The sequence below is a fragment of the Ixodes scapularis genome, unplaced genomic scaffold (genome assembly GCF_016920785.2).
Source record: "Ixodes scapularis isolate PalLabHiFi unplaced genomic scaffold, ASM1692078v2 PGA_scaffold6__148_contigs__length_123643588, whole genome shotgun sequence".
Taxonomy (NCBI): domain Eukaryota; kingdom Metazoa; phylum Arthropoda; class Arachnida; order Ixodida; family Ixodidae; genus Ixodes; species Ixodes scapularis.
Window position 1 is genome coordinate 19,516,103 of NW_024609881.1, and position 20,195 is coordinate 19,536,297.

The 20,195-nt window shown below is 44.0% G+C and overlaps 1 protein-coding gene across 1 annotated transcript in view; it reads right to left on the reverse strand.

Moving 5' to 3' along the window:
* The window catches only part of LOC8042373 (lysosomal alpha-glucosidase-like), an 81,556-nt gene extending 74,830 nt beyond the window's left edge, over nt 1-6,726 (reverse strand). Inside the window, exons 1-4 of the mRNA XM_040501415.1 lie at nt 6,472-6,726; nt 6,134-6,276; nt 4,313-4,478; nt 2,227-2,323 (exon numbers count right to left, since the gene is read on the reverse strand). Coding sequence (XP_040357349.1) covers nt 2,227-2,323; nt 4,313-4,478; nt 6,134-6,276; nt 6,472-6,726 — 661 coding nt within the window. The remainder of the gene's footprint in view (nt 1-2,226; nt 2,324-4,312; nt 4,479-6,133; nt 6,277-6,471) is intronic.
* Between the last annotated feature and the right edge of the window lie 13,469 nt (nt 6,727-20,195).

The window sequence follows — 20,195 nt, forward strand, 5'->3', positions numbered from 1 at the left end:
CCCCTAGTGCGCCTCCGATAAGGGCGACCCTCTAATTAAGAATAGATAAATGGATGCATCGTAGTGGCTGTGCCCTTTATAACGGGGGGTAGCTTGCGCCACCTAGACTTTCTATTTCCACAGCGTTGCCTACCCCGAGAAAAAAAATTGCATTACAAATGTTAGCCGTTAGACGGCGTATTAGGCGCTGCGATGTGAAGATGGCGGTACCTCGACTTTTCTTGGCGTTTCCGAGGAGAAGATCTCCGTTGTCAAAATTGACAGGGCCTGCGTTTCCGTCTTCGAATGAATTTTCACAGAAAGTTGTCTTCGAGAACAGGGCAATTATCCTCACGTGTTTTCGAACCTAATTTTCCGCCTTCGTCTTTAGACAGCCGGCGCAATGAAGGTCTCATTCGTTCGAGAAAGCTTTCGAGCGAATCTATTGCCACAGAATTTGTTCCAGCCACTAGGTGCCGTCGATTTCACTGGAGTTGCCGATAATGATCAATTTTCGTCTCCGGTCAGCCATTCCTAGCTACACAACAAATAAGGTCTTAACATCTGGCTCCACTTTTTTTTGTACACTTCTTCACTGCACTTTTTTTTTTCCGGAAGAAAAACTACCTGATGACGGCGTACTATTTGTCTCAGAAACTATAGTCTGTGTAAGGTTAAGGGTACAGGGAAAACTCCTCCCGCCCAGCTAAGCAGAGCGAAAGCTGGAGAGGGCATTGTCTCCTCTTCTGTGTTCGCTCTGCTAAAGTTGAAAAAGAAGGGAGGAGCTTCTCCCGGACTCTTTACTTGCCACCAACTATAGGTCATCCGTTCAGAGCTAAAACTTTCGTTCAGTGAAAAATGAGTCCGTGTAAAATGGTGACGCAGCGTTCCTATTCGATCTGAGCTCCATGCTGGCCTCCATTGAGTTACGCAAGAAGGCCATCACTATGCTGTAGAAAAAGAGAGACTAAATAAACCATCTGCTTGATGTTACACATATTTACAAAAAACTGGAAACGACGGACGAAACGTCCCAATGTTCTCATTATTCAAGGCTGGCTGACACACTCGCGACTGCTTACGACCAAATTCGTTACCTCTCTTGATCTTTTACGACAAAAGAGCACACTGATGCCAGCTATTAAATAGACGTAGACCACTTTCAATTTCTGTATATTTTGCGCATCATTATTTTACTAATGGCTCGAAAAACTTTGAACAAAGTTACGGCGTACCATTCCTAATACCTAGCCGTACCTTTGATCTCGTTGAATACCGAAAAACGTTCGCTCGAGCGAAATGCAGTTGAAGGGCAACCTAATAGATGGCGCCAACTGCCTTTGATGACACTTCGTCGCACGGTCAGCCAAAGCCCGGCGGAAAGCAAAAGTGCGAGCTGGAGGAGGAGCTTCTACCGATTTTACAGCTAAGCTGTATATGACTCGTTGGTCGGATTTTTTCAAGCGGCGTCCCCCCCCCCCCCCTCCCAAACAAAGAAGAAAACAACAAAACAAACAAGCAACCTTTAGCGATTGAAGCGAAAAGTGCTTACATCGCGCGTACAACATACAGCACAGCATTTGTTTTAATAAAGAACACGCACAAAACAAGCATCCGAACCACATAACTGATGATAAGGTGCTCCTAATAACAATGCGAAGCACGCAGCACTCACCACATACGTTTCTCGGTAAAGATTACTGTGGCGCAACTGCCGCGGCGACGGCAGCTTGCGATGTGGGGAGTGACGTCACTAGCCTTTCATATACGAAATAAGGACCCTTTCTACACTCCGTTTCTCCTTATGTCCGGACGCAGCGGACGCCACGAGCTAACCTAGCAAATCCCGTTCTGTAAACATAGCCCATGATACGCTTTTTGCGCTTCGCTGTGCTTCCTCTCTAAGGTCACATGACACCCACACGGCGTTAAATTGTCTCGATGGCTCGCAACATCCGCCGCGCTTGGACGTAAGGTGAAACGAAGTATAGCAACTGATTTTATTGTGGTTGCAGCACCCCTATGGGTAGGCCACGCATAGTTACGACCCCCGAAAAACAGCGTGAATGCGAGGAGATGCCAAAGGCAAAAGAAATGGGAATACGACCAGCGGCAGCATTGGGTATAGTGCAGTGGGCAATCGTTGCAGGTGATACGACAGGTTCGCTAGCCAAGCACCTTCACAGCGTGCATTGGAGCCCCATTTTTTTTCAACCCGTCACCACCTACGGATGGTGCAATCCTTACCCATTGCGTTGCTGTTGAGAAGGAAGAGGCCGCAGCTTTCGCCCGTTTCTTCGTGAATGAGCATGAACGGATGGCTGCTGTAAAGATTTTTGCCCTCCTGCGGGAAAGAGAAAAAAACTCGTAATTATTTCAGTTTTCTTGTTTCGCTTTTCGCTGCGAGTATTTTTGCTTGGAAGTTTCTGACTGCAAGGATGCACCATGCAAGCTTTTGGCAACTGCGCATGATTCAAAGCACCATAAAACGCTAGTCCGACAAGTGGTTTCAACGTCGACATATCTAGGGTAGCTAGGCATATGATAAAGACATTTTCTAGAAAATGACTGCTTTCGAGAAATATAAAAATATATAAATAACGCCATGCGTGACGCTAGTATGACGTCTCGCACTATCACGATGCACACATTGTTACACATACAGTCGACGTTATTTCTATGTCGGCACGTTTCTTTTATCTCTTTGTTCGCCGAGCTCCCCGTTCATTACAATGAATAAATATCCAATTACTCCGCGTGAATGTGACAGACGGATGTTTAGAGCTTACTATTACGAGAATGGAAATCATTTTTACTATGACGACAGATACGCTCATTGGCTGCGGGCCGGAGTTTTTAGACCCCTGATGTAACGGGAGCATTCACGGGCCGCAATATTGTTGGTCCTTGTTCGCAGTTCATGCACAAGTTTCCATTTATTGTCTGCCAAGGAACAACGAACCTGGCTGGGTGGAATGCGCGTTGAACGAACATAATCGTGCAGTCCTCTAAATCAAGGTACTTGTTCTTGTCCGTGTAATGAGAGCCATTTCTGAGCGGGCACGGCGACCAAGGGGAAACAACGTGGCGTCCCTCGTGTACCCCTATTTGAACAGTCGTAGGCTCCCGTCCTAAGATTTGAAGTTTTCCCTCTAAAGTGAAATGAGCTCGAGTAACACCATCGTCATAAAACTACGGTATACCCAGAACGCGTCCCCGACTGGTGTGTTCAGCGTCCAGTTCCACCTAGTGCCACTAAATAAGCTACGCTTCAGAGTAACGGCACTTGGCCATATTGTGTCTTAAAATCATGGTTCCGAGTTATCTGAAGCTTTATCTGAAATCACAGGAAATGCTTTTCCGCCCTCCACAAATGTTTAAACCGTTCGCGACAGAGCAAAGCAATATTACATGACCTTCCTAACACCGAATTTAATGCTGAGGAAGTCGCACTTTATAATCATGACGATCGGCCCTTGCGTCTGTTCTGCATACGAGCCAAAATGGCGGCGCCCACAACAATGTCGGGGAACGGAGTGCCGATACTCTAAGCGCAGCTTATTTAGTGGCTCTAGTTCCGCCCATGCATGCAAAGAGGTCCCGAAGAGACAACAATTGACGTCACAGGAGCCGGTGTGTCATGCTGTTGGGTGTCGCGATCCTGGCTGTTGCGTGTAGAACTTCGTAAAAAAAATCACGAGAATGCGAGTGTCGGTGTCGTCACGGCGTCCCAACCCTGGCTGCCCAAACTTCTGTCATAGCCTCTTCTATGCTCCCAAAGCCTGGCAGTTCAACGACGAAGCCATAGAGTGCCCGGTCGCAGATTTAGAGCTCGAGGATCTGGTAGGAAAGAGCATCAAAGAGCCATTCCTCAGGGAATATGGAAGCCAGTGCACAGCTTTTGCAGCGGCGAGGACTCGAAACACGCTTGTTCGCTCGGGAGAAGTACGTTTCGGCGTTTCGCCGCAGCGGGGCGCCAGTCACGTGGCTCTCCTCTCAAAGGTTGTCTGCCGCTCCCCCTTTTCCATTCCGGCGGCCGCTTCTCGTGGCGATCTGATAGGTTTTGTCAGTATATAGGAGGCTATGCTTCTGCGTACCGTTCAACTCGAGAGCGACCCGCAGCAAACCAGACGCGTCTGCCACATCCACCACCGCTGCTCTGACACCGCCTGGATCGCGGAGTGCGGCGCATCACACTTTTATGACGTCACAAGGGGAAAATCGAGGAACCATTTTTTCCGGACGATGGAAACACAATACGCGGAGACGCGTTCCAGGCATCGCGATGAAAGAAGTACTCGCAAACTGTGATTTTAAATGTTGAGGTCCTTGCCGTGGGGGATCGTCCGGCGTTGAAGAGGGTGATTTTTTGCCAGTCGGTGCTACGAAGCAGCGGCGATTTGACGTCTCCGACGCCGTACACGTAGCGGGAGGGAATGTACGTCGACAGCTGAAGGAACTGGTCCGCATACACCAATGTCGACAGGTTGGTGTGGAACCTGCGACACCAATGTGCAATAATAAAAATCCCTTCTACGCCGTTCGAGCCGTAAGGATTGCTTCGTCGTTCAATGAAAGCGACTTCTAAACTTGAAGCTTATGCATAGCAAAATATTCTTTATAATCATACGGCTCCGATATAAAAATTAAGAAAAAAAGACTTGCACGTACAAATATACCGGGCCATATATTGCTACGAAGTTATATTTATGTGGCTGTGCCTAAATAAACCGGTTGTTGCAACGAAAACATTCGAAAACCTTGAAAAGATAACGCGGTTAAAAAAAAAAAAAAACTCTTTACGGTAACAAATTACCAGCCACAGCGGACGTCAGAGATTGGAAAAAAAAAAATAAAAATAAAAACGAATAGACTTTTTGCTAAATGACCCGAGCACCAAAGAGAATGCTGGGAAAGTAGCTACACACGCTGCCCGCGTTCGTGTTCCACGTACAAAATAGATTCGCAGTAAATAAACAAAAGAATGGGTTGAGGAACGCACGGGCGAAGTGCCATTTGTTTATTATTTTTGCTTTCGAAGAGTCACTGCCGCAGACGACCCCGCGTGCAGAGCGGTGTACATACATTCCCGCATTCTCTTTAATGCTTGGGTCATCCGACCAAACATCTGTGCACCGAGCAAGTGATGGAGAGCAGGAAAAAAGAGGGGACGTCAGAACGCCGAGCTCTGATTGGATGTGTTAGAGGGTAGACATGAAGCCAGCTGCCTTCGTTTCCACTGCGCTCGTCGAACGCACTCGAATGCGAAAGCCAAACGCCAGACGCTATTTACTAATTCCTATCGATGTGCATTTCTGCGCCGGCACTAATTATGCTGTGTAACTAAGAACCCTTATTTCAGTCCTAGAAATATTAAATCTTCTTATAGAAATAGATGAGGCAGAACAATAACACGAAGTGAAATATCTGCGAGTCCCTTTAAGTTAATTTTGGTCTTATGGGGTTTCCTTATAATACCTCGATGAATTTGCGCCAAGTGTATAGGATATTTCCGTAAGCCACTGCGAAGGAACTTAACTGTGAGTACAAAACAGCGTGAACTCGATGGCGCGTTTGAATCATGAAGGCCTTTGAGAATATTGCCGCGTCATAAAATACAGAGGTATAATTAAATTATAAATTCGACTTAGGATGAGATTACACAAGTATAAAAGAAAACAAAAAAATTAGAAGAGTTTTTTATTAAAAGAAAAGCCTGGCTCGTGTGAAAGCATCAATTACATGGTGGGTTATGGTGGCCTTTATTTTGGCGATATAACAATCTAAAATGAAAGGCAATTATATTTCCTGTTCCATCTAGCCAATCTTTTTTTCCCTTAATAATCGCCCCCAGCCGCTACGATTTACGGCTTATCGAGAAAGTCTTAATTCTATAAAAATCAAGTTTTTTTATTTGTTCTACTTTAGCTGAGCTTAAACTTTTATACTATCAAAAAAGAAATGCAGTCCTATGAAAACGTGCCTCTTTAGCAAATCGTATAATATATGTAAAAAAATGCGTTTTTGTTTAAAGGGCGACACGCAATCCTCTTTCTGAGGTAGGTTAACAATATCAAAGAAAGATTGTCAAAGTGGTGGTGGTAAAGAAGGAAAAGTTCCTGAAGCCGCGAATTAAGGCACGCAATGTACTTACACGAGTTTCCGGGAAGTCGGACGGATGATCTCAATGTCGCCCGACTTACTGACGGAAGTTTCGTACATCACCGGGAAGTAGAATTCCTGGTTGGCGACGTTGGGTAGCGGCACCTCATAGCGGCTCATTCGCGGGTCGTAGATCTGGAAAGAGAAACGCTAATCGGCGACGCGTAACAATTCGCATATTCGTAACCAACGCACATCTGAAGAGACAAAAAGCTCCAAATTGTCTACAAGAGATTTTGGAACTTTTTGAGTGGACAAGGTACGAGACTTCGCGTGTGGCTGTTCGGTATTTTTTGTTTTCAATATGTCGATTTGTTTTTTTCGACGTACTCGTATGCGTGCTGTGTTGTCGCTGTAGTGGATGACGTCCGCCTGCAGCTGGTCGATGTCGTCCGGAAGCCCCGAGGGCGTCACCCTCTTGAGCCTCACGGACGTCCTGGTCGGAGTCCGGCCAATGGACTCCACTTTGTAGCCGAGGTAGTTGGCCGGGTAGAAGCAGACCGGAGGCAAGATGAACCCCGGTTCCAGGGACTCCAGCGTGGCGTTGATAGGTTCGAAGCAGCAGCCACGAGTCCTAAAGGCCATCGCTGGTGTTGTAAAGTGTGGGACAAAAGGGTCCCGGACAAAATAGTCGAAGACAAAATGGTCTAGGACAAAATGATCCCGAGGAATTTGTAAACACTTTGGATGCTGTTTTTTAGTTTTAGTGACCTGCTACTCTAAAGCTTCATTCAGGACACACGTAATGTGTATTTTAATGTGTTCAAGTGTTCGGGATATATTTTAGGAAACAACTAAGAGAGCACAAAAGTTAACTATTGGTCAATTATCGCTTAACTAAAGGTCGATTATTGCTCACTGAGCTCTAGGGCTCTTATTCATATGTGCCAGACTCCAGAGCCCTCTAGAGAGCTGGAGCATGGAAGTGACTCACTAAACAAATGCACACGCGCACACTAAAAGCTGAAGGTTGCGATGCAGTCCGTGGTACTGCATGATTAGTCCTATCAGATCGTAGCGTCGGCTACAGTGTGACTTTAGTGAAATGTAGTGTAGGTGTGAAAGAAAAATGCAAATCTCGAAACGCATGCACATGATGAATCAAAGACGTCATGAACGTACTACATAACTGTGATGGCGTGTTATGGAACCTTTTTTACTCGTGCTGATTATGCCAAATATTATAGATATTTATTTCTGCATATCTCCACTTTTATATTAAACACACACAGAAACACACATGCGTCACCGTATATCCGTACAACGAAATGATAATCGTTTTAGGATTTGCATATTCAATTTAAAATACCTTACATGCCAGTAGGTGAGCCAAGGAGAATGGTAAAGTATAATATATGTAAATATAAATAAATATATATATATATGGGTGGTTTCATTTGAAATCGAACAAGCTTGTCGGGGTGGGTCTTTCGATCTTTTTTGAAAAATATATGTAGTTGCCCCATTTCTGGAAAGAATAAAACCGCTTTTCAAAATTTTTTAAAAAAATATTTCGCTTCACGAAAAATTATTGAGTGGAGGAGGGTGAAACTCTGTTTTTTACTCCGTGATTTACCTGCTGCTTTTGAACACACAAATAAGCAGTATATTCTTTGCAGCGAAGCCGACCTGCGGAAACTGCGTTTGGCCGTTCAGAGAACGTGGGAGCGATTTCGATCACTTCTTGAGAAGATACAACAATAAAAGGGGGAAATCGCATCAAGCCAATTAAAATATCATATAATCGGCAGAAATAATAAAAATAAATTGAACGAAATAATAAATGACCTTTTTGGATAAAGTGGGTTGAAAATATCAATTAATTTCATTTTCGACGATATTTCAAATTTTATATAAAAAATTAGGTGAAAATAAAATAAACTAAACTTATGCCCGTCGATATTCCATGTATAGGGCTACACCAGCATAGTATTTGGTGAGCGACAAATATAATACCTCATGAGTTACAAGGCTCTGAAGTTGTCACCGCATTGTCACGTGGGAGCAATTTCGATCACTTCTAGAGAAGATACAACAAAAAAAGGGGGAAATCGCATCAAGCCAATTGAAAGTTAATATGATCGGCAGAAATAATAAAAAAATTGAACGAAATAACAAATGGCCTTTTTTGATAAAGTGAGTTCAAAATATCGGTTAATTTCATTTTCGACGATATTTCCAATTTTATATAAAAAATTTTGTGAAAATAAAATAAACAAAACTTATGCGCGTCGATAGCCCATGTATACGGCTACACCCGCGTAGTATTTAATAAGTGACAAATATAATAAATCATGAGTTACAAGGCTCTGAATATGTCACCTGATCGCCAAAGAGACAATGTTTGGAATTTTTTACCTCAATAAACAAAACTACAAAAGTATTTTACTTTAAACTAAAAAATAGTCCAAATAACATACAAGAACACAAAAAATTACTGTGAGTTTTGTATGCTTCCCGTATTCATACCAGCGTACAGAACGGGGTAGAAAAATCACGGAGTAAAAAACAGATTTTCACTCTGCTCCACTCAATACTTTTTTGTAAAGCGAAATATTTAAAAAAAAAAAATTTTGGATAGCGGTTTCGTTCTTTCCAGAAATGGGGCAATCACGTATATTTTTTCAAGAAAAATCAAAAGACCCACCCCGACAAGCGTGTTCGATTTCAAATGAAACCACATATATATATTTGTATTTATTATTTATATTTACATATATTATACTTTACCATTCTCCTTGGCTCACCTACTGGCATGTAAGGTATTTAAGATATGTATAATATATGTAAATATAAATAAATAAATATAAATATATATATATATATATATATTTAATTATTTATATTTACATATATTATACTTTACCATTCTCCTTGGCTCACCTACTGGCATGTAAAGTATTTTAAATTCAATATGCAAATCCTAAAACGATTAGCATTTCGTTGTACGGACATACGGTAAGTACCACATTCCGGGATTAATTATGGCAAATCAAAATATGAGATCTACGCTACCACGTTTTCTCAATTGGTGCAGTGTATTGAACATGAACATTTTGAGCTGGACTGGGAAAGAGGTGCGCGTTCTGCTTTTGTTACGAGTTTTCGTAACTATACTGACTATAGAAGCGTGCTTCTAATGGCAATTTAAATAATAGGAAGAAGATAGAACTACGTCTCGGCATGGCAAGAGCGTGAGGCGAGTGCACGTTTGGGACCCTTTTGGCCGGGACCAATTTGACGGGGCCCTTTTGACCAGTACGGCTGAACATTTAACCGGTGTGAACCCGTTTACTCTCATGCAGGTGTCAAATAACTTTTTTTTCCTGCCGAGTCAGGGCACCAAATGACCATAGAACACTTCACAATGACCTCAATATAATTGAACAGAGGTGCAGCATTTGGCAGATGAGCCTGAACACAGGAAATGGCAAGTTACTTACATTTACTCGTCGTACCACCTCGTCTGATTTTAGAGCGCAGTTCTTAGGCGCGCGGTCACGGCATGAGCGGTGTTGGCGTAACCGCGCGGTGCATTATGGGAAGCGTCCTATAATGCACAACGGTGACGTTTCGGCACGGTGTTGAAACGTCACCGGGTCGAAACGTCACCGTGACGTTTCGGCACCGCGCCGAAACCTCGCGTGACGACGCGCGTTTCGCGCGCAAAGAAGGAGAAGGGGAGGAGGAGAGGATACTGATGGGGAGGAAGGGCATGCCCTCCACTCAGTACCCTCCTTTCCTCCTCCTAAAGAGCTGCGCTCTGAATCGACGTTAAAGGAAGTTAAAAATGTGTAATTTTTCTTACTAAGTAGTATCAATAAAATTGGTTACTGCATATCATATAAGTAACTAGGACTTCACCTCTCCAGCGATCTCAAATGGAACAACCACGTTTCCGAAGTTGGCCTAAAAACTAACTCCACACTTAAGAGGGGGCGCACCTCAGAGCCCCATAGAGAATACATAAGGTTTTTCACCAAATTAAAAAAGTTCTCACATAATAACCGCTGCGCAGATCTTCTTGAAAATTTCGGCTTTAAAGACATTGAGTCATTATCGAGACACTAAGCACAACAAATGTTTCATCATAAATTTAATTATATTCTTTAAAAAATCATGAAAATGGTCAAAATCGGCTAATTCGGCACTCTTGCGTTCGGAGCGAATTTACAAAATTATCTAAATTCAAACATAAGAAGTATTGCGCTTAATGTCTTCTAAATTTATTACGGAATCGAATAATATTCAAATTATTCATGTAAGTCGATTTGTTCCGTAACTACAACAAATTTAAAGAACCAAGGTGTCGGTGCTTGTTTTCGTCGTTTTTAAGGTACCTCTCTCTCCCCTTGCGGTGGCGCTCGCTGTCCACGAAATGCGAAATCGTCCGTTCGGAGATCGGCCGGATCGGCACTGTGCGAGGTGTTCTTCCGCACCCGTATTCCGCGCCCGTATCCTGTTTCATTCTGCACGCCGAGGCGTCAGTGTGCGTGTCTTGCTTTCCTGGTTCTCGCTGGGTAGGTCTCCGTGTTTTCGCAAGGGGCAAATTCACCTTGGAGCTATGGGTCGAAGACAACCGTCCTGTGGCAAGCGGACCGCGAGGTGTTCCACAACCTCGCGGTCCGTCTACGCGTTGTGCTTGATTCTACTTTTTTTTTTCTTTTAAAAACGGGCTTTTTTTTTTTGACGCAAAGTTTTATTTTATCGTTATCCTTCACACAAACGTCCTTCGGCCTTGGGGTCGTGGAAATCGGGGATGAAGCGTGCACAGAGTAGATCGTTGTTTTCCTCCTTTTTATTTTTCACGGACGTCCTGTGACCTCCGTACGGTTCGTGGTCCCCGGAATCTAACGCGGGGAAAAACGGGTCGCCTGCTCTGTAGTCAGGGTATTCCTGGGGGGGGGAAGGGGGGTAACAACTCGCTGTTCTTTGGAAATTCACATATCACCCAAAAAGGTGACATGGGTAATGATTACGGTGTATGTTTTTTCCGGTGTTTCTTTTTGAGCGAAAATCGGTGCATGTTTTTCAGTGCTTATTTTTTAATCACCAGCGTATTATGGGTTGAACGTCTTGTGATGACGCTAAAAAGCGTTGATAACCAAAGAAAAATGCGATTGGACAAGAACATTTCAAATTTCCAATTCTATTCACATATCCATTACGCTCTTCTCGTGGGAACATCTATCCTGACGAAAAATGCCTAAGTCATTGAGCTGTGAACGCATACTCAGTGTACAATCTTTCGGCCTAGAGAGGTATTGCGTACGCTCGAACGCGCTTCACAGCCCAGTAGACGAAGTTGGTGGCACCCAGAATGCGAGTTTTTGAATGGTCTGTAGTAGGGAAATGAAACAAATAACAATCAACGCATATCAGCTCTTCAAGCGAAGAGGCGCGTTTCTAAGGTCAACGGTTCCGGACGGCACCAATGTTGTTGGCGTTGTCGTAAGATGACGTCAGTTCATACGAACTGACGTCATCTTACGTGATCACGTGACACAAACACGTCATCTTACATGATCTCGTTACACGAAATGACGTCATCTTACGTGATCACGCTGCACGACATGATGCCATCTTACGTGACCACGTAACACGTCATCTTGTAAGTCAACCTCTCCCCACAGCAGCGCGCTCCGCGCTTTCCGGGCCCGTGCAGTGCTGTAGTCGAAAGCAAGCTCCCTATGGCAAGCGAAAGCTTCTGAAGTCTCACATTGAGAATACTCGCAAGCGACCGTCTGTGGAAGCTTCGCACGTTGAGGTTTTTGTTGAGATCGAGCCATCGTGTTCCCTTAACTATAGTTGAAGTTATCTTTCAATAAAGCACTAAAAAATATGAATGTAGTTGGTGTAGACATCAAGATCTAATCAAAAATGCGGTTTGACGTCGTTTAGTTAACGTGTATATACAAGTGTAGAAAAAAATGAGTTATTTGTGCATAGGTGTTTAAAAAAGTGTTTATTATTCGACATAGGACTTTGGGAGAAGGATGTGTTCAGATTTTTCTTCATGAGCGCAAATATACCTGACGCAATAAATAGTGACGATTTCATCGTCCCAGTGGTGAGCAGGTGATTTTTTGCTCGAAACAATGATGCCATTTCATAAACCAAGTTCTGTGACATATGCTTTTCCAATGTCTGGTCACTATTTTGTAAACCTTTCAGTCCAAACGAGTATACTTCTGTTTGTTTTTGTTAGCTTAGGAGGGGGTCACAGAGCCTATCTTTTTGTCTTCCTCTAGGACAGACGTACAGAGTTATACCGCAACACGCATCTGTGGAGCACACAGAGCTATCGCTCTCCTGTTGGCGGTACAGTAGCAGACGACACAACGCAGCTCCGTAGTCTATCGAGGGCACGGCTAGCCGCGGCCCGTAGCGCGACCGTTCAGACTAGGGAAATGGTTTTGAAAAACCGAGAAATGGTATCTTGTGTACAATAATCACATGTCGTTAGTATACTAGTATTCTACTTGCTAAGCCAAATAAATATTTGCAGCTTGTGAGAATATGTTTGCGTGACGATTTATCGTTCACACTCCTGACGGATGTTAGCGAATCCTTCATGTTCGTTGCTCGCAGTTATCGGTACCCCCTCGGAGTGACTTCACCATATATATTTTTTCTTGCTTGCAGGACATCATAAAAATCACAAACACGCGAGAAAAAAAAATCTTATGAGTACGCGTGATTTTGAGCTTTGTAGCTCTAAAGATGCCCGGTAAATGTCGTCCAGCTTGGGAAGAAACTAATCCTTTTTGTTGGAGTTTGACTATCGTATGCTGGCAGCTCGTTTCCGGTCTGTTTTGTCTATACTCCGTTTCACCGTAATTTGGCAACCCTCAGTCAGAGCTGCTGTGAGGGAATCACAGTCGCGGCGCAAAGCACGTGACAGCTACTTTTAGGAGCAGTACTATGGCACCTGCAGCGCGTCTCCGACTGGTGTGGTTAGCGTCTTATGCTGGCCATACATCAAAAGTGGTCCCGAAGTGCAACAAATGACGTCTCAGAAGACGGAGTGTCACGCTGTTGCATCTCGCGATCCTGGCAATTCATCGTAGAAATGCTGGCGAAAACCACGAGGGAACACGAGTGTCGCTGTCGTCATGGCGTCCCAACGAAAAGCAATTATACAATTTCGACGTTTTTGTAATTCGGTAATTTAAATTACGGTATACAATTTTTAAGAAAGTAAAGACATCATAGCCAAATAGGAACTTCCGTGCTAAAACATGCAGTGCGAAGTGAAGACAACTACTATCTTTTTTTTTTTCTTGATGTCCACAAAAAAAAAAAAGGCTATGCAGTATCGATCCTACCGTTTTTTTTTTTTTTTTCGCACATTATGTGATGTCCTCTAACACGAAAGTACCGACGTAAAAGCGCTGTAGATACGATATAGAAACAAAAATATAAGGGAATCGAGCTTTGTAGTGGAACGGAAAAAAATAAATAATTAACGACTTTTTACGGTAAACACTTCACCTCTAAGTAGAACTTCAAAAAAGTGACGGTTACGCGCTTTAATGCCCATTTCAGTAAAGTTGGGAGAACGATGTATTGCATCTTGTGAATAGACATGTGGAGCAGCATGTTTATGTTAGAGGAATTGTGCGTAATCGCTGCGCAGTACCTGCCAAAAGAAGATATTATTTGGGCACAGTCTCAACCGTTTCCGTCTGTGTGTGCTACGAATACAGCAACTCTTTTCGTAGAAGAAGTGATGAGGAAATGGCGTGCCCTTGATGATACGATTGTGATTATGAAATAAAATTTTTAATCAGCCAATAATTGCGACCTGTCCGGTCTCCTGGAACCCCGACAACAACTATCGTTCTCTGGAAAGTTCATTCTAATATTTACACGTTTTGTGGAGTTCATCGAGCGAATAAGAATGTTCCAACAATGAGCTAAACCTACACGAGTTCCCGAATCCAACACGGCGCTTTTGAATTTTAGCGCCGTAGATAGTTCTGCAAATATTCGTCTAACAGTTTTGCAACGTTGGAAAGCATCGGAATGATTCAGAATCACTGTGGAGTTGATAATCGGGAAGATAAGACGGGCACTTGGGAGAAACGGACCGTGGTATTTGAGACAAGGGCACATCCGGGGGACAAACGTGCTACAATCGCATACCCTTCCAAGGTCATCGCTTGGGCGACCGCGCGCGCGCCCAAGAAACCTTTTTTTTCTTCTTTTTAGGGGTGGTGGGGGGGGGGGGGGGGAGGGGGGAGGGAGTGGAGGGAAGTGGTGTAGGCGCTGATTGTCTTCCTCCTTTGTGGCTTTTGACAGACGCACAACGAGACCGGCAGAACAAGCGCATGATTCATTTCTTTCGATGGAGGCGTTCTGTCTGTGTATGCGAACATGATTTTTTTTCCCTTTCAGTAGTTAGTTGTTCTTGCTTGGACTCGGGTCCCAGTGGGTGCGTTGTCGTTGTATGCCCACTATTTTTTTTTTTTTTTTTTTAGTTTAATGTAGTTTTTGCGCTGATGGGGTATCAAGGTAGACAAAAAGAAAGAAAAAATAAATAAAATAGCGCCTGGACAAAAAAAAAAAAAAAAGTTGTTGCGATCAGGAACGTTTTCAAAGCGATTTTAGGAGCCTGCAGTGTTACCACAGGTGCAGGATTGAGAGCGTAACCCACGCACTTGAAGAGAAGGGGAAGCTCTCGTCTTATTGGAACTCTCTTTTATGGTAAAAGAACTTGTTGTTGGGCTAGTTGGTGTTGACTGAATTGAACCATGGTTAAAAGCGCTAAAAAAGACGTACACAAGAAAGAAGACAAACACGGGCGCTACTCACAACTGTATCCCGCGCATGAGTAGCCTGGGTGACGATAAGTGTATCAGATATATATATATATATGTACTTCCATCTTCCTTTCCCAATACAGTTGTGAGTAGCGCCCGTGTTTGTCTTCTTTCTTGTGTACGTCTTTTTTAGCGATTTTAACAATGGTTCAATTCTCTTTTATGGGTTTGCACGTCGCGATTGTCCTTCAAAATCAACTGTCATTTATTTCTCGCTCGTGGCTTCCAAGTACTGGAAGCCACGACTCGAGCCACAACAGTTTTGCGAAAAAAAGGTTTCGCTGAAATGAATAACTCTCACGTACAGTTCGACGCGCAATACCTTTGCCGTATTGACTCGCGAGAGATGCCCCCAACACGGCTGAGTATGGCGGTGCTCCAGACCTAACATTGTTGCCTTACCTGTTACTATTTCGCGCCCATTTTGAGCCATATCAAAATGAAAGCGCATGATGAAATAAAAATGACACTCGTTTTCCGCTCGATGGAAATTTCACGCCAGCTCGCTGTCTTTGCTGGTACCTTGAGCGTTTCCCAGCAATGCGGAGAGTTAAAAAAAAAAAAAAAAACACGTACGATGGCATTCTTTGCACACTCATTACTTCTATAACACTGAGCCACCTCGTATCCTTTTGTTTTTCTTTCATGGTACTAATTTCTTTCTGCGCATTACGGCTGTTACGACGCTAAGTATGTCTGCCCTTCGAATTTGAACTTAGGCTCAGATCAGGGACGAACCAGTTTAAATCAGGAAAATATAATTAACACTGTAGCAAAGTAAATCTATCATATCGATCGGAAATACGATTTGGCACATTCCATCTGAACACATATTGTGTACAGCGAATGCAATAGCGAGTCAGCGTGCAAAACGCCGCCACACTGAGCTACCATAACATCTCAGCGATTTTTGCATAGCACCGAGCACGGAAAAGAGAAAACAGTTATTCATTTACATAAACGAAGCAAATTTATTTAAAGCCCGGACACTCCGTACGTCCAATCTAGCTAAGGTTATCAATAGACTCGACCATGTCATTTGTCGAAACAGATAAAAGACGTTGGCAAAAATGATTAGACTGAATAAGTGAATCTAACGCACGTATTTTACCAACCGACGGTCGCGCGCCTTCAATACCCTTTCCAATTGTCATTGCGCACCTTGGACACACTTTGGGGAGCAATGCATATTTACGTCACCGCCCGAGGTCTCTATTGAACGTGTAGTGCTGACCCAAATAAATGCTAACCTGACTCTCAATCGCTCACCGCAAAGGACGATTTCGAACAGGCGGTACTGTAGGTCACTTGAGATAAAAAAAAAGAAAAGAAAGAAAACGAGCATCGTAAAAAAGGGGACCGGCATTTCGCCGGTCCCCTTTTTTAGCATATTGGTATGTCGCGCGGAGGCCGGACTCGGCCACCGCGCGTATACATACCAAGCGCGCGCGAGGGAGGGAGAAACTTCCTCCACCGGGAGAACACGGCACATTTCGGGATCTATTTCACGCAGCGGATAACGCGGGCCTTTTCACACCTCGATACTGGCGCCATCTAGAAGTAGCGCGTTCAACCACGTTTCGAGCCGCGCGCCATCTGGTGGCTGAAACGGACGAATAAATAGAGGTACCGCGCCCTCTTAAGCTAACTCCACACTACTTAAAACGGAACATTAGACTGTGTTCACCCGAAATGAAAAGGCTAGCTTACAGAACCCTGGTTTGGTCCCAACTAGAATACGCATCATCGATTTGGTCACCGTTTCAAAATTATCTGTGTAACAAACTAAAAAAAAAAAATTCAAAACAAAGCACTGAGTTACACTCACTCCGACTACTCCTCTTATAGCACTTCACTTTGTAATTGGGCTGGACCTCTAGAAACTTTCTTTTCAACGTAGGCTTACCCGACTTACCCTCCCTCATAAAGTGTATTATCACAGCCCGTGGATGGAAATGGTCCTTACCAGAGCCCTAGATTGAGTTTGCGCTAGGTCTGACAGTGTAAAATCGAATTCATCCACACTTCATCCTCGTTTTTTTGTAAATTCCATACTACCTCTTGCTATTGACGATTGGAGTTCATTACCCAACGACATTGTAATAGATATGAATGCTTCCAAGTTCTGTGAAATTCTCAGTGATTTCTTGGATCAAATGAACGAGTTATGAAGTTGTATATTGAGCCGCGTTAACTTGCTGTGATCGGCGCTTAACATTTGTACCATGTTTTTTCTTGTTTTTTTTTGTTTTTGATTTTTGTGTTTAAACAGTGTCTATTTACCCTCTCTTGTGTAATACTCGGAAACGAGTCATCAAGGTAAATAAACAAAATAAAATTAAATAACCATGACGAACACCATGACGGTGCTCTTTTGATGCTGTCTTATTGGTCCCATCAGCTCCAAGCGTCGGCCGCGTCTGGACTTAGGGTAAAACTTAGGTAAAACGAAGTATAGAAAAAAAAAAAAGGATGCGCACATCTTTTAGGTTTTTGGCAAGATGTGACGAGTAATGAAACTACGTTACCTACTACTCGAAATAAGTGACCGAAGAACGTTACCCGTTACTGTTTCTGAAATGTAACGAGTACGTTACAGTTAGCGAAAAAAGTAACGGGTCACCGGAAACGCCGTTACTAGAACGCGTTACCACCAGAACTCCTCTCTAGTCTTGTCCACACACATCCGCCCACATCCCAGCCGTTCCCGCATGCGGAAGATGTAAAAAAAAAAGGATGGGTTCCGTTTTTTAGAATGTTCCGGACGACGTTTTGCGGGCTGGTTTGGACAGCTTTTTAAGCATAAAGCTGCAGGAGTCCGGACTGTGGCTGCGCTGGGTTTACTGCCACCCAAGCATGCGACTCATTCACTGAGCAGGTGGGTTGGTCAGCAAGGAGGACAACGAGACAGAACGTAGATGAAGCGACGGTTTGATGAGTATTGGCGTATAATTTATTGGCAGCAGACGTGGGTTTGACTATTTGTTTGCACCTGTGCGTTTACTGTGTTTACATGTATGCGTTTGGCGTTTCTATATTAGCATATAGCACACAGTCTACAAAAATGACCTCCCTGAGGAGAAAATATACGCCGAGATATCTATAGTCGGTGCAGGTAAAGAACTGCACTTCCATTACCTGCTCGTTGCCTTTTTTTTCGCGGTTTGGCTCAACGCGCGTTGATTTGTTATAAAATGCATAATGGTCGCGCTGGAGGGGGCACTTGTACTATATTGTGAACTTGTCACCGAGTATATAATATATGAACGCAAACTAGGCACACCTAGTATGATGAATGCAAGGCTTATTACTGGTTTCACCTGCCAAACAATGCTCTCTGCTCTTGAACGTACCTGGTGTCTTAACCGACAGAGCGTCCAAGTGAAGGCGCCCTAGTTTACGCTTCACGTCTCAGACTTGAAAAGCGTCGGCGATAATTGGTAAGGTCAAGGAGGTCGAAGAAATTTAGCCCGTTCAATCTGACCACTAATTTGGGGTCTTTAAAGTGCACCATGTCTACGTGACATGCTGGTGCGACGTTAATTAATTAAAAAAAAATGATGGCAAGGCTCAAGATGCTTGGGTTTTGCATCTTGAGCCTTGCTAAACTTCGAGTTGCGGAGCAATAATAAACTGTGCCACCAGAGATGATAGAAGGTCGAAAATTGCAACTATTTTTTTTACGAAACACGGGGCTGCGACATAGTAGCGTAAGATCTAAGTCAAATTCAGGGTTGATATCCATGAGATTACTGCGGTACACAAATACTTATATACCTGTGTTTTAAGGCCAAAATACATATACAACACCAACCAAGCACTTTTATAGGGACCCTACGCTTCGAGGCCAATTCGTCCTCTTCTTCAGGGGCGACTATGGCTATAACCGTTGAAAAGCAGTTTCCTTTTTTTTCTTCTTCTACGGTGGATATCTGGTCTTCTTCATTTACGGCTGTACCTTTTCAATAAAGTGACGAATCCCGTTCACATATGCGGATGGCAAAGCTCCAAGAGGCCGATTGATGTTTTGTGGTGTTGTTTGAATATGGCAGGATTCGAGAAACAGTCTCTTTCGGGGATTTGTCTCAACGTCAATGATGCATGCGTTGTCAAAGTCAATACGATGGTCCTTAACGTCGCAGTGCTCAGCGACCACGTTGCGCTCATGATCTAACTTGCGTACGTCGTTTTTATGTTGACGGATTCTCTCTGTAAAGTTCTCTGTTTTGCCGATGTATGTGGCCGTGCAAACCCCGCAAGGAATCTTATATATAACGCCTTGGGCTCTGTCTTTAGCAGGGCGATCTTTGGGACGTGGAGTCGACCGAGGGTAGACACAGGTTTGTGCGCCATTTGGATACCCTTTTTAGCCAGGACACGTGCCAGTGCCTCGCTTGTTCCGTTTATGTAAGGAACGCTGATGCGCGAGGTTGCGCGGGAATTCGCACTTGTCTGTTGCTGCGGGTGTCCTTGGTTTCTGCCTACAGCGCGGGCAACGCGGTGGATAAAGCTGCTCGTGTAGCCGTTTTTTTAAGGTCAGAAATGACGGTTTGTTCTTTCTTTCTTCTGTCATAGAAATCTGTCATCTTCCGATGAGCAGGTGGTCTTTGCCCTTGTTAAGAGTGTCCTGACCAACGACGCCTTGTGACTGGCTGGGTGGCTGGATTCAAACTGAAGGTACCGTCCAGTGTGCGTCAGTTGTCTGTATACAGAAAATTTTTGTTCTTCCCCTTTCCGTTTTACTGGCACGTCCAAGAAGGTAGGGTGCCGTCATTTTCGCGCTCCACAGTGAACTGGATGGCCGGCTTGGTGATGTTGAGATGCGCCAGGAATTTGTCCACTCCAGACTTTTTCAGGACACAGAAGCAGTCATCTATATACCGTAAGAAAATCTTGGATGGTGTGGTTGATGACTGCAGTGCCTTATGCTGAATAGCTTACATGCAGAGGTTTGCCGTGGTGACGGAGATGGAAGCACCCATCACGGTTCCACTGGTCTGCTTCAAAAGCTCCCCCTTGAAGCTGAAATATGTTCTGCTGAGGCAGAGCTCAAGGAGGCGGCACAGCTCATCCACGCTGAGGTTCGTTTTGTCGCTGAGGTTTTTGTATTTTTCTAGACAGTTCCTAGCCGTGGCGACTGCTAAGGAAACAGGAACACTTGTAAAGAGCGAGATGACGTCGAATAATACCATGGTGTCCTCAGCGCTCAACTTTAATTGCGCAACCTTC